This window comes from Triturus cristatus, chromosome 4_2 (assembly GCF_964204655.1).
Source record: "Triturus cristatus chromosome 4_2, aTriCri1.1, whole genome shotgun sequence".
Taxonomy (NCBI): Eukaryota; Metazoa; Chordata; class Amphibia; order Caudata; family Salamandridae; genus Triturus; species Triturus cristatus.
Genome location: NC_140586.1, coordinates 313,485,626 through 313,499,953, shown reverse-complemented (window position 1 = coordinate 313,499,953; position 14,328 = coordinate 313,485,626). Strand labels below are relative to the sequence as shown.

The window sequence follows — 14,328 nt, the reverse complement described above, 5'->3', positions numbered from 1 at the left end:
ACAAGGAAATTTCTTCTTTGCTTCCTCTCTACTCATTCGTTCTCTTGGTTTTCCCCCAATATGATCATTCTGTCCTTCTCATTTCACTTGCTCATCATTCTAACTATTTAATTTAAGCTCTTAATGTTCTGCCAATTTCACTTGTGCCCACATCACTTTTTCCTCCAGCTTTTTACGTCTATTTTCAATATCGTCCCCGCAATACTTGGCATATTTTAGAATCTCATCGATTGGTTTTCCCTGCCAGCACAACATGTGTTGTTGAATCATTTGGGAAATTTCTGGTCATAAACCAGTCACAAACCGATACACAAAATGACCCATATTTTTATCTCCAGTGTTCTCAAATCCGCTATACTGCTTGAATACCTGTAATATGCGTTCATAATAAGCATGTACAGACTCATTTATGTTTTGGGTTGTTCTATCTATCTTTACTCAATCTGTTTCTTTTGGTGGAATTTTCCCTTTCAAGAAGGTGATCACCTGGTGATATTTCTTCATTACCTCTTCTGAAGGGGCTCCCGTTTTTTCATCTCTTGGGTACTCATCACTAGGCCAATCAACTGTGATTTTACATTCTGTCCATAAATCAGCAGGCACCACTATGTCAAATAGACCATCCAAATCTTTCAACAAAACCTTTGAAACCTTCACAAACCTCTCAACCTGCCTGTACCATTCAAATGGTTTTTCTCTTAACTTTGGAAAATCATTAGTAAATGACAAAATACCTTGTCGAGTCCATGGAACATGTACATATCCCCCTTCTGGAACTTCTCTCATTGGGTACAATCTCTCTGCTTTTCCTGATTTTTTTCAACACAAATTCAGATGTTGTTCGATTTGACTGTGCTTCCACCTTTTTCCTCATCCACCTAGCTTTCCATCTGTCTAATTATCCCCACTTTTGTAAGAAGGTCATTAACTCCTTAATCTGCAATTTTCTTCCAGATACATTCATATTCTCCAAATCCGTATCAGTAAATTCTGCTCTATATGGTTTCTGTAATACTTTAGATCTCCCTATTTCAATTCCCATTTCAGAGGCAAGATCGGTCAATTTTTCATGAAATATCTTCTCACTTCTAGTGATGCTTCTACAAATGAACAGTAACTCTTCTTCACTGGAAGTATTTAGTCTATCTAATCCCACGTTTCCAGCTATCATTTCTTCCAATTCCACTTTCAATTTGTAAATATCTAAAATCTTTAGTTGTTGGTTCGGTTTGTCTATTCCCTGTGCCCATCTCTCTAACTCTTTCGGGGATACTATTGTGGCACTTTTCGTTCCTGCAGATGTTTCTAATCCTATTTATTTCGAACAGCTAGGTGTAACTGTTCTCGGGGTTTCATTTATCTGCCCTCTTATCGGCAAATCCAGTAATTAAATTACCAAATCGCATTTACTGGCTTGATCCTCAATTATTATATTTTCTTTTCTAGGTTTGATTATGGGAGTTGTCATAACTGATGGTTTGGGACAATTCACCTTATCCCCATACAATGGAACAACAGGACCTATAGTCACTGGTATAGTCAATGCTTCAGGGTGTGTATTCAATTGGGTTTTTGTCTGTATCAATTCTTCTCTATTTGTATTTATTGCTTCGCTTTCCTTTTCCTGGAGTACCCTTCCATTTATTGAATCATGTATAACCTGTGGAAACAAAGGTATTCCCAAGGCGGGGAACTTGGAGTAGTTATACTAGGTCCTTCCTGATATGGTGGAGAATTTTTCGTTAAGGTGTCCTCCATAAACTCATCTTCTGACTCTCCACAACCTGTCATTGTTAAATGCTTAGTTTGCCCTGTACACTTGCCCCTGACTGTTCCTCAGCCATTAATACAGGATACAGTCCTTCCATAATCATTGCTTGTCTCCATTGTTTCATCTGACTTTCTCGTGATTCACGCATCTGTTTAGGGAAGAATCCTCTATAACTTCTACAACTTCTGGATCTGTCACGCTCAAACGACTCAGTTTCCCATTCCTCTAATACCTCATACTGTGTTAATCTGGGCCTAGGCTCTAATTCATTCATCCGCATTCTCAAATTATGAAGGATTCTCCCATTGAACGTACCTTTTGACAGGAAAGCTAACATTACATCACTTTTGGTGTATTCTACCCAATTTTCTAACCACACACAGGTATGCTAGCCTCTCTCCATCATTATAAATGAGGCAGGTGTTTTTCGGTGGTGCGATATGAATTCCCTCTCTAGTCTTAATGGGTTTATCTTTCTTGAAGTAATTTTTAATTTTCTGCATAAACAACATTTTTCTTTTTTTTCCGTACATTTTAGGTGATGATCTTTTTATATATTTGTCTATTGCAAATCCTAAATACCTTCTGTCTGGGCGATTCCCTATTAATGTTGGATTGTATTTCCACACACAAACTCCACTGTCCAACACTATTACGGCTGCTATTTTTGACAACCAATTAGATTCTTGCTCACACTCGGTGTTTCACCAATTCCAGTGCAGCTTCTTTTCTTCCATCCAATCAAGCTCGTGCTCACACAATTCGTTTAGCCAATACTAGCGCGGCCTTTTTGTGACGTCAGTACCACTCCTCACTACTGACCCCTCCTTTGCAAATTTGCGTCAGTCACACACCCGCTGTTTCAAACAATCCCAGCGCGGCCCCCTGTGACGTTAGTGCAACTCCGGCAACTGACCCTCCTTTCACAAGGTAACACGAAAACGTATTTACTTATAACTTTGCATCAAATTTTCATTAATAACGACGTAAAAACAATTGCTACTCTGTTCTATTAAAACCAAAGAATAGTTTATTTCTGTTGCTGCAAGTAAGACTTTCCGCTTACTTTTCATATACTGCGAGTAAAACCTTCCGCTTACCCTTCACTCAAGCTCAGATGAACCTGTTACTCCTTCTGTGTTATCCTTTCTAGGTGATATAAGACCAAAGTTTCACCAGCAAACCCTTTCGCTATCAATCACTCTCACTTTTATACGAAAAATGGTCCCTAATTTAATACTGCCAGCCCTGCATAGCTTCTCAGTGCTTATTCCAACAGACGAGTAACCTCACTGCAGTGTGGCTTCCATTTACCACCCACTATTCACTTCCCTGGAATTTCCAGACAACACAAAACAAAATACAAACAGGTTTGTCAAAACATAAAATCAATAATCAATTATTACCAAACTAGTCAATAATAAGCATAGCTCTGCTACCAGAAAACTGACCCAGCGGGTTACCAACCTCAGGTGCTCAAACACCATATACTCACCTGGGCCCATAAACACACATTCACATAGGCTTGTAAATACCGCTGGGGGTCAATTTTTATAAATGCCTTTTTATAAGATTAGTTACCTGTTATCCTTTAACTAATCTTTCACTGATCAAAAAGTTCTTTCCTCTGGTCAATGGACCTATTAGTTGGAACTAGTTGATGGTGAAATGACATAAAGTGAATTTCTTTTCTAATATTTGAAATAACCACAGACTCGGGAGAAGTTTTAAATGTTTATCTAGTTAAATTCATGTGCCAAAGTCAAAAATACAGTACGAACTCCATTTCTCCAAAGAAGGAAAAGTCAATTAATCCAATAACCAGTCCTCTATATTAAAACGAGATTTCACAATGACAGTACTCAGAAAGGAGAGGATAGAGAGAGCAGCACAAGGACATACTATACAGAAGTATATTTACCTAGAATGCTGTGGAAACCAACCCCTTGGCCAAGGAGTTGGGAGGGTCCCCGGGGAAAGAACAGGTGACAAAGACTTCAGGACAGGTTTCAGGACAGGATAAATGACCTCTTCTAGATCCGACGCCCTCATCGCAACCCTCTCTGACACTATCTTCCTCCTCGACTCTTCCGCGATCTTCTTCTAATTATTTGCCTTATTCCCCTCCTCGATTCGTCTGCGATGTTCTTCTAAGTAATTGGCTTAAAATCTAAGTCTGCAAATCGATTCTTCTTCAGCATTCGTTGAGCTCTTGGACAGCATTCCGGTCTCTCAGAATCGCTTCATGTATTCTAACTAACTAAACTACCTCAATTATACCTTTCATTGCTCATGTACCACCCAATAATGTTCCAACTTTATGAAACTCCTAATTCTGATTGGACAGGCAAGGGGGAATAATCATCACACCATGCTAACTTTAATAATTTTCCTTGGTTCTTTGTTTAATGTTCCAGCCCCTTAATTCTTATTCCCAAGCTTTATTTCCCACCCGCATTTCACATCTTTATCAATAAAAAAATGAATACATATAATAGTTGTCTGTTCAAATGCAGGATGTCCAGCAGGTTCCCAGGACATGTAACAATGATGGCCTTGGATGGGTTTCAAAATCGACATCATGGCTTGCCGGCTTGTTATTACTGCGCCTGCGTGAGGAGTCACATGAAGTATGGACTTCTGTCTCACTTGGAGGCCCAAACACGAACTAGTAGAGAGGTCAAAGAGAAAACATATTAAATTCAAAATAAAATGATTTCACTGTATACCACCTATCTCTACTCTAATCCCATTTACTTATAACTCTCCCCGCATTAGCACTTAGTGAATAGCTTGTTTCAGTGAAGCAGATGCTTAGCATGTGAGCTTTCAAGCGGCCATTTTAGATGCTTATGCACAAGTGCAGAAAATTTCCTCCAAGCGTTATTCCGTCATCTTGTGTAGATGCAGTTCACGCATGTGCAGTACAGTTTCCCGCGTTAGCAGCCATTTTAAGTTTTACTCATGTTATTTGTTAATAAAACACGTAAGCAAGCTTCATCTTGCTAAAATATGTAATGCGGTGCATATTAATTTACAAAATACGCAGTTAGAACAGAGTTACGAGTTATATGGGAGGATTGCATCCGAGCAAGTCTCTTTTATACGAGTCCTTGCTCCATCAGACTCCTGTTCTGGGCTCTTCGTTGAACCATCAACAGCTCTTCCCCCTACATGGCCAAGTGTGGATCAGGAACGCCATGAGCTGGCTAAATCACAGAAGAGAGATCTAGTGATCTAACCTGATCCACAGCCATCTTCTACCTCCACCCGATCCATGTCAAAAAGTGCTCCAATGTTAACATCACAATCATATGTGCTGAGAAATAGCAACTATATTCTCACAACTTTTGAAAGTTGCCTTATTATATGAAACCAGTAATTTTACTTGAGAAAAGATTTGTAGTAAAAAGTACAATTTCTATGCAGGTGACAGGAATACCGAAGCCATGAAGAAAGAAGAGGTTGCAGCCCATCTCAGAGGTATGTTTAAGCTCAGTGGTGAGTCTGACAAATTTCATTTGAAGCTTGTGGAGGGAGGGAGTAGAGTCAAGGGGAGGCAGGTTTTCTTCCAAACATGGTTGCTTGAGAAGTTTCTTAAAGTTGGCTAGAATTTCATCGCAGTGTAGGAGGATTAGAACAGTCCTGCAAAATCCACAAGTATAATTTTATTTACAAGTATCATTTTATTTCCAAAATGTGTCACCAACAATCAGAACACTTTGTAGGCCATACACAGCACTAGAAAGTGGCCTTTTCGACAATAAGCTAGTGTAAGGGTGATAGGGTGGGTAAAATGGGATCAGACCTTTACATGTATTGCACTTAAGGTTGTTTGTAGCTAGCAGAAAACTTTGTGCTGCTTTTGTTGCTGGGGCCGATATTGCAGTTATGCTGCAAAACCGGCCCCTGGTAACATGTATGGCCCCCAGGGGTCTAAAACTGGCCCCCACCCTGGCCGCCCACCAGGAAACGCCCCGTGCCCACTACCGCCAGTATGGCCTTGCCTTGGGCTAGTACCTTTTACATGGACAGTGAAGGACGGAAATGTGGCGAAGATGACTGCCAAATTTCTAACTTGGATTACAGGATTGGGGGGTTGACTAGTAACAATGGCCATTGACACTATAGTGGGTTTAAGCTTATTTTACCATAGAGTAAAACACGTGTCTTTGATTTCTTTTGGCACAGGCTACTTTCTTTATCACATATACTCCTGAATGGGCAAATAGGTCAATAATGTTGGCCAGCAGCTGCAGCACACACTGACCATCAGCAATAAGAAGACTGTTTGTTAGGAATCCCAAAAGCAAATTATTGTGATTTCTAGGTCAAAGAACCTATCTTAACATGCCCTGAATGCCCAGTACCAAGGAGGTCATCGGAATGATGCCCATGTGATATCAGAAACAGGATGGTGTGTTAATCAGTGATACAAGCAAACAAGGAATCAATTAAAATAAGGGCTACTAGTGTGTGCTAATATAATGCTCTCAGCAACTCGTCATGGATATCCAAGGTAGCCATGGATTCCCACATCCGAGACACCCCCTCCTCCGGGCAGCATGTCAGAGTTAAAGTCAAAGTCAAAATCAACTTGATTCGGTCAAATTAAGATAGACCACATAAGTAAAATACAGACAAGATGCAAACAACAATAGCGAAGCATGATAAAACACAGCAAATTCAAAAACAGGACCCTGAGACCTAAAATCAAGGTGCTAACAAAGTGCAGTCTCCAAGTTCAGTAAAGAGCACGTCCAAGCAGAGCACTCAAATCAAGGTGAGGCAGGGTGCAAGTATCAGCACTAAATTAAAACCTGCCTATGCCTTCTGTGTGAGGGGTCAAGCCACAAGAACAGAAAAAGCATGTACAACTCACTGCATATGATGGTCCAAGCATAAAACATCTGCCACAATAAAACTGAAAAATACAAGAATTATGGTACGACACAATGCTAAAAATGTTGGATCTATAAAAATAGCAAAACTGAAGTGGATCTAATTATATGGGAGACCATCCAAGCGATTTCCTTGCCTTGAGCACCAGCTTCAAAAAGGCATAATTGGTAAAAACAGTTTCCTCTGATTTAAAGATTATGCAAAGTGCAAAGCAATGTTGCAATGATGCAGGGAATGCTTAATTAATAGAGGTTTCAAAACCATGGACCTATAATCGAAGTAAAAAGCACAGAAAAACATTACGGGCTGGATTCACAAAGCTAACCTAAGTCTTACTTTATGCTTTGGTATTCACAAAGGACATTTACCAGTAGTAAAGTTAGACTTTTGTCTCAGTTTTGGTTTCAGTTAAACATAAGACCAAAACTTAAGTTTAACTGAGACAAAAGTCTTACTTTACTACTCATAAATGCGCTTTGTGAATACCGAAAGTCATAAAGTTAGACTTTCATCTCAGTTTACCTTTGTGAATCGGGCCCTGCATATAGTAGAAATAAAGTTTCTTGTATTAATCAATGATTACAATAAAATTACATGTAAAGTGCTCTGTGCTGACTTCTGATCTATGGGTAAGACACAAGATTGAGCAACCAGTAATTACACTGGGGAAAAGTAACCAATCTATATAATAAGGCAGAACCTGAGCCAAAAAAGTGCTGATTGTGCTTTTGACCTGTTCATGAGCTGGCTCATGCCATGATCTGGTGAGCAGAATTGAGGGATAGGACAATCATTTCTCAACATCTATCAATGTTACAGAGGTGGTATTAGTGACTGTGGTTATGATGAATTCAGCTATGTTTCCTGTGGTCAGGATTTGTATAGATCTGTCCTGGGTAGAAAAACTTCAAGGCAGACTTTTTCTATTCTACGTCCCATAGGAATTTTTACTTTCTGCTACAGCAGATACTATTCAACGCAATTACAGTAAACTTGGCATGAAATTAGAACTTTACTCAGAATACACGCTTTGGTAGTTTTTGAAATACTTAAATACTAAAAGGTGCCGAATGGACTTTGAAGGGTCCTTTTTATGTATTCTCTCTACCACACAAAGAGAGTAAGAGGGGAAAAACCTACCTATCATACATCCTCCACTCATAATGTCAAACACACAAAAGGTATGATAGTGAACACAATGTTATAGAGGGTTGAGAGAGCGCCAAAGACCTACTGTTAGACCTGGCATCCTGGGCGTGGTTTCCCCCTAACTTTTTGCCTTCAACCCTCCTGTTTATGTTGACTTCCTTTTTGCTAGCCTTAGGACTCTGTGCACTTTACCACTGTTAATCAGTTTTAGAGTACTCGTGCTCTCTCCTTAAAACATTTTAGTTTGGCTTATACCTAATTGGCATATTTAATTCACTTGTAAGTCCCTAGAAAAGTGGTATTACCTGTGCCCAGCTACTAGAAGCCCTTCAGTGTATATTGTGCCACCCACTCAAGTAGCACTTTAAGTATGTCTCAGGCTGCCATTGTAGCCTGTCTGTGCAGTTTTAAACTGCCATGTCGACCTGGCAAAGTAAACCCTTTGCCCAGCCCAAACCTTCCTTTTTAAAACATATAAGTCACCTGTAGGGTAGGCCCTGGGCAGCCCCGAGGACAGGGTGCAATGTATTTAAAAGGTAGGACATGGACCTTTAAGTTTTACATGTCCTGGTAGTGAAAAACTCTTAAATTAGTTTTTCACCACTGCAAGTCCTACCTCTCCCAGAGGACAATGCTGGAGTTACTGTATTACACTTTATAAGTGTAATTTCCAAATATGAACAGGCCACAGTTCAAGTTTGGTGTCTCTCGAATCGTAATGAAAAATCCTAACTTATGGTGAATTTGGATTTTTAATTACAATTCTGAAAATTGAACTTTTAGAAAGTTGCCATTTTCTTGCCTTAGCCTTTTGGTGCCTGCGGCCTGTCTCTGGGTCACATGACTGGGTGTAGTTGACAGTTGGACTGTGGTTATTCCTCTTAGACAGCCACACTCAATCGGGAGCTTAGATGTGAATGGATGGGCTATCACTACCACAATGAGAGTGAGGAGCTGGACCCAGCCACAATTACAATTGAATAACGTGTATCCTGTCCCTTCACAAAGGGCTGCAAACCCTCGGTAGATAGTCTGGAGCAAGGGCAAGGAAGGCAGGGCCACTTTGCACTTCAAAGACATGCCTCTAGAAACTTCTCCCCACTTGAAAGGCACGATTGGTTATAAATACTGGACCTCAGACACCAACTCTTCAGTATACTTCTGGACCTGTGGATACTCTGCCAGGAAGGACTGCTGTGCTGTTGAAAGGACTGCCACTCTGCTGGACAGCTGCTCTGAAAAACGGCTGCCCTGCTGTGCTAACCTGCTGCCCTCTTGCCTGGGTGAGAAGGACTGGACCTGCATCGCTTGAACCCAGAACCCAGAGTGACTCCAAGGGCTAGTTTACTGGCCTCCAGTTCTGAAGCCTCAGGGACTTAACAGGCTTCCAACAACCTTGCGCTTGCACCAGGACTTTGCCATCTGTGAGTCTACCCTTCCAAGTGGTGCCACTGTAGTTCTGGGCCCTTGGAAATGGGCTTAAGGTGCTCTGCCAGCCTCTGTAGATCCAGCTGAACCATCGCATCTCCTCTGCTGTGCAGCACAACCCCGAGTAGAACTGGCGCATCTCTGCTGCTTTGTGTATTGGACCTGTAGCAAAGACCCGCATCACCACTGCAGCCTGCAATGCCTTTGGAACTGCCACTGCGCAACACATCCTCAGTGCAGGCCCTCTCATTCCTCAAGATAACACTCTTGACGATGACACCAGACTCCACATTGCAGTCTTGCAGCTCCTCGGAACAGATACATCGCCCTGACTGCATGCCACATCCTCAACACAGGGCTTCACATCATTAGCAACGTCAACAGGATCCTCAATGATGACGCAGAGCCTCACATCACAGGCTCGCCGCATCTTGGAACCAACACATCAATTCACCTTTGCGACACGTCTTCGATGAGGCTCCTCACAATGCTCTGCAAACCAGGATTTAAGGTACTCTGTTCAGCAGGCCCAACTCGGTCCCGGTAACTGTCCCGGCTCCATCACGGTTGGCCTAAACTTATAACTTTGTCCTGGTCCAATGAGACCAGATATCCACAGTTTGTGCATTGTTCTTTCTGGCGATATCTTCTCTAAAGTCTAGAGATAGCTTTGCGTTTTACACCAACGTAGCTTTATTGCAACATCTGTATCCTGCCTTAATTCTGAAAATATTTTTTTAGGATCTTCCTCTCCTAAGTGAAGAGCATCTTCTTTGAGTTATCCAACCAATACGGGGCGAAATTGCCTGTGATGAAGCATGCCGCAATAATGTGTGTGAGGCATTTCCATCCATCTCCTAGAATGAAGTATGTAGGGCTTTGGGACTCTCTCAAACCTTTATAGAGTTGAGTCCACTACCATTCCTTTTGTGAAAAGTGAACTCAGTAATGTCTCTGGTGTGTGTTAGATGCAGCCTTTGTAATGCAATGCACTACTTTTAAAATTTGCCTTGAGATAAATTGCTATTCGGCTCCTTAGTTTTGTTTCTGCTATTTGCTGGTCAATTATATTATTAGAATCTCCTTATGGTGGTATGTACCAATAACATTTTTCAAAGGTTGATGTAAATTCATGTGAGGGTACTAAATCTATAATTCGTTTGGCGAAAGATTGGTTCCAGATTATGCTTTCATAAGAAGTTAGAATATGTCACCATGATTTGGTGAGCTCCAGGTAAATGTACAGAGGTTTTGCTCAGACTAATGTAAGTAGACGACACAACTGCCTGCAGGATGGCCTTGAAAGGCCACATCTCGCCCAACCAAGACCACGCACTTGCTAAGTAGCTTATTTGTCGGGCTACTGTCCTGCAAGTAAGAAGCAGCCCTTATCCCCTCTACCTCATCAGATGGCGTCTAAGTGAGTTCTAGGAGTTAGTAGCAAGAGTAAGTTCTGAGCTTTGACTTAGGTGAAACAAACATTCATTAATGGAGAGTTTGGTTTGCCGTTGTGAGGTCCTCTTGGCTAGATTCATTTGGCGTTCCACCTTACTATGAAAGTACATCATTGGCCACTTTACCCCTAAGTCTCCCGGGAGAATTGCATACAGGCACTGGGCTACTTGCAGGAGATTTTACAGTTAAATGGTTTACCTAGGGTAATTTTCTGTGGCACAAAACCTCAGTGTTGTATTCTAGGACTTGTTTTGGGATTACCATTGTTACTATGGACCATTATGTCTCAGTGCTGTTGGGTAAAAAAGGTAGGATTGAATGAAGGGGGTGGAAGGAGGCGTGGGTTCTACCTGACAGCCATGGAATGCTAACTCAGCAGTGTTGTCTTGCATGCTCCTGTTGGGCCTGCTGCACTAATGACGCAACTGCCGATATTTGTTTCAGGGACGAAGGATATCCGGTCTCTTCAGCTGCAGTGGCAGAGCTCCAGCTTCGGCGCGTTCACCGCTGGCGTTCAGTACAAGGACGGGGGCCTTGTCATCCGCAAAGATGGACTTTACTTCGTCTACTCAGAGGTGTTCTTTCGGGGCGAGGGGTGTAGAAACAAACACCTGCAGCATGTGGTATACAAAAGGACGCCGCGATATCCCCTTGACTTGGTGCTTATGGACAGTGTGATGACGAGTAACTGCGTGATTAGCGACACCTGGAGTCGCAACAGCTACCTGGGGGCAGTTTTCCAGCTGACGCAAGATGACAAACTGTACGTCAACGTCTCTGATGTCACCGTTGTCATGGTGGATGCAGCAAAGACTTTCTTTGGTCTTTATAAACTTTAGAGATTACCGCAAAGCTAGCTTCAAAAAGCATGACAAAGGCCTCACAGTGGATATTCTCATTCCGGTGTGTTACTCATACTGTAGTAGTGTAAGTGCGTCGGTAGTTACTATTTTTTTTCTGTGTGAGGGAACATGTAAATTAATTTCTGTCATGTACACAGGTCTGGGTTTGTATGTTTTCCTTAAAAGAGAAACTCTTTTGCCATTTATAAAATGCTTTGTTTGCTTTAACGCTGAAAGAAAATTAATTATTTTCACTTTTTGATTCCGTGAATTAAATGCATTTGGATGAGCAATCGACACCAGGTGCTACGTCCATATGTTACTCAAGAAAAGATTTGAAGTTGGTAAAATTAGGTCAATTTGACAAAGGCTTGTGCATAAATTGTGCTTGAACTAGTGACATTTGGGGCATATTTATCAATATGTCACGCAGTGCAGCAAGCCACCTTGCTGTGCTGCACTGAGTGACAGGGAAAAGGCAGGACTGTGCCGTATTTAACACAATAAAGCGCATTCCTGTCTTTTCCCAGCACTGCGCACAATGTGCTGCCTAGCGCCAACACAGGCATCCTTGCACCCTGCGGAACACTTAGAAAGAAGAAAAAATGAGAAAAAGCGAAGATATTTCTCCTCGTTATGCCTCTCCTGGGGATGCGTATCAGTTTTGGTGCATCCCTAGGTCTACCACTTATGGTAAATCTGGGACTGCATTAAAATTCATGGGTTTTGTGTCAGATCATCCACGCACCACCCATGGAACGCCTCCCTGGAGCAGAGTAACGCAGCCCATCGAATTGCAAGGGGGCCCTGCCTGACTTGATAAATTGGATCTTCAGGGTTGCACACCTTTTGCAACCCATTGCGTGGTGCAAAGGCGACACAAACCTTTGATGAATATGGCCCTTAGTTTATACATGGATAGTCATAGAAAGTGATGCTTCTTGTGGTTGCATTCATCTTGAAACAAATGGCATACTGTTGTATAGGCCAATTGTTATACATGGCTTGGGCTTGCAAGTACATATGGCAGGCCCACTGAGAATTATGCAACAAGGTGGACCACATTAGTAGCAGAGTTGACTAAATCACGGGGTAAGCAAAAGACAAATTATACAATGTAATGCACTGTATTTTGTGATAGCACTACTTCATTATTTGGTCATTTTTGGGTCAAGCCTTACAGATAACACAAGCTGTATGATTGCTTAAGACATATTGTGGGCTTACCAAGGACATACACGGGCTTGCAGCCCACCCACTGCTTACCGTTGATTGACTTTGCTGTCACTCTCATTGTTCTGCTTCTTAGTAATGTCCAAGCTAATCAATCATGTGTATGTCTCTTCCAGGAAGCATAGCCTCTTTACCATCTCTTTGACTGGTTGGCTTCTATGCTTCCACTACTTGCCTTTAGGGAACAACTTTTTTCATTTTCCACTCCATGAGAGTGCATATGTTTTCTAGCTATTTCCCTCTTGTGCTTTGCTCCCCACCTCCATGTTACTCTCTCTCACCCATGTGCTTCCCTTCACCAACCTCACTCGTATTTTGCTCTTTCGGTTCTGTGTGCTTGTAGTGCCCCCTTCCTCCATGGTTGTCTCTTTTGCCCTTCAATTGTGTTGATTGTTTCTCACAGCACCTTGTTGCTTCTCCCATAGCCCCCCCCTCCAATTCGCAACCCAGTCATTCTATTTAATTTGGTAAACAATGTCTAAGTGCTTTTGAGCACCTTGTTTTTTTAATATACCGATCCATCTTAGATATGTAAATAAAACCAAAAAATACACATGAGTTTGTAGGTGTACTCATGCATGCTGAACGCATGTGTGTGTCTACAAAATGATGGGGCAACCGCATAATCGAGCTTTTGTTTTGTAAATAGCCATGCTGCACAGCAGCCACAATGCTGTACAGCATGGTTAAAAAAAGATTGGCAAAACCAATTGGCCTAATAGGAGGGACCTATTGACTTTGCCATTTCTTGTTACACATGTTAACACTGGGCACAAGTTGAACCTGATGCTTACCAGTTTAGCGCTCAAATATAGCAGCAGGCGACTCAAGGATGAGTCAACCTTTGCAAAAGGTCTTCCACTGCACATTAACACATGCAGCTGCATTGTTAGTAACAGTTGATCAGTTTGGTTAAACTCTACAAATTATGCAGCAGATGATGAATTGTGTAGCAAATGCGACAGTCCATAATTATGTGACAATGCAGCTGCCACAAAATGGCATCATTCCAATGGCCCTGATAAATGAAAATAATTGGACTTAGTGGCGCTGGACCAATTTTCAGAGTGGGGGTGCTGCCATCAAAGTTACATCAATGAAGTCATATGTGTTATGAAGAATCCAAGTGTTAGACAAAGTACAGCAAATGAGCAACACCCATTCAGAAGGAGAATGGTAGATGAGTAGTGTGTTTCCAGCCAAAAGCGCACAAAAGACAAGTCCGTCTGCACCCGTCTGCGCTAGGAAAGCCCAGCACCAGGAGCCCTAGCCCCATGACCATCCAACACAACACCACAACCACAGCTGCCGCTGAAGGCAACAAATTCTGCCACTACTGCTTCGCCATCCTCTGCAACCTCAACAACACATAACAGCAAACATGCTGCTGTCCCCCAGCTATACTGTAGGACCTTTCTCCTGCAGCCATTGTGATGATTTCACTTGTGACAGATCAGATGCCGACACCACAACCTCCAAACAACCGATGCATACCACTACCACCACCCTGCACCAACTGTCAACCATGATCCTCAATGTCCGATCCCT

General features: G+C 42.0%; 1 protein-coding gene across 1 annotated transcript in view; it reads left to right on the top strand.

Moving 5' to 3' along the window:
• The window catches only part of LOC146833776 (tumor necrosis factor ligand superfamily member 6-like), a 65,655-nt gene extending 53,813 nt beyond the window's left edge, over positions 1 to 11,842 (top strand). Inside the window, exons 3-4 of the mRNA XM_085600088.1 lie at positions 5,201 to 5,254; positions 11,150 to 11,842. Coding sequence (XP_085456214.1) covers positions 5,201 to 5,254; positions 11,150 to 11,544 — 449 coding nt within the window. The 3' untranslated portion in view covers positions 11,545 to 11,842. The remainder of the gene's footprint in view (positions 1 to 5,200; positions 5,255 to 11,149) is intronic.
• Positions 11,843 to 14,328: the final 2,486 nt, after the last annotated feature.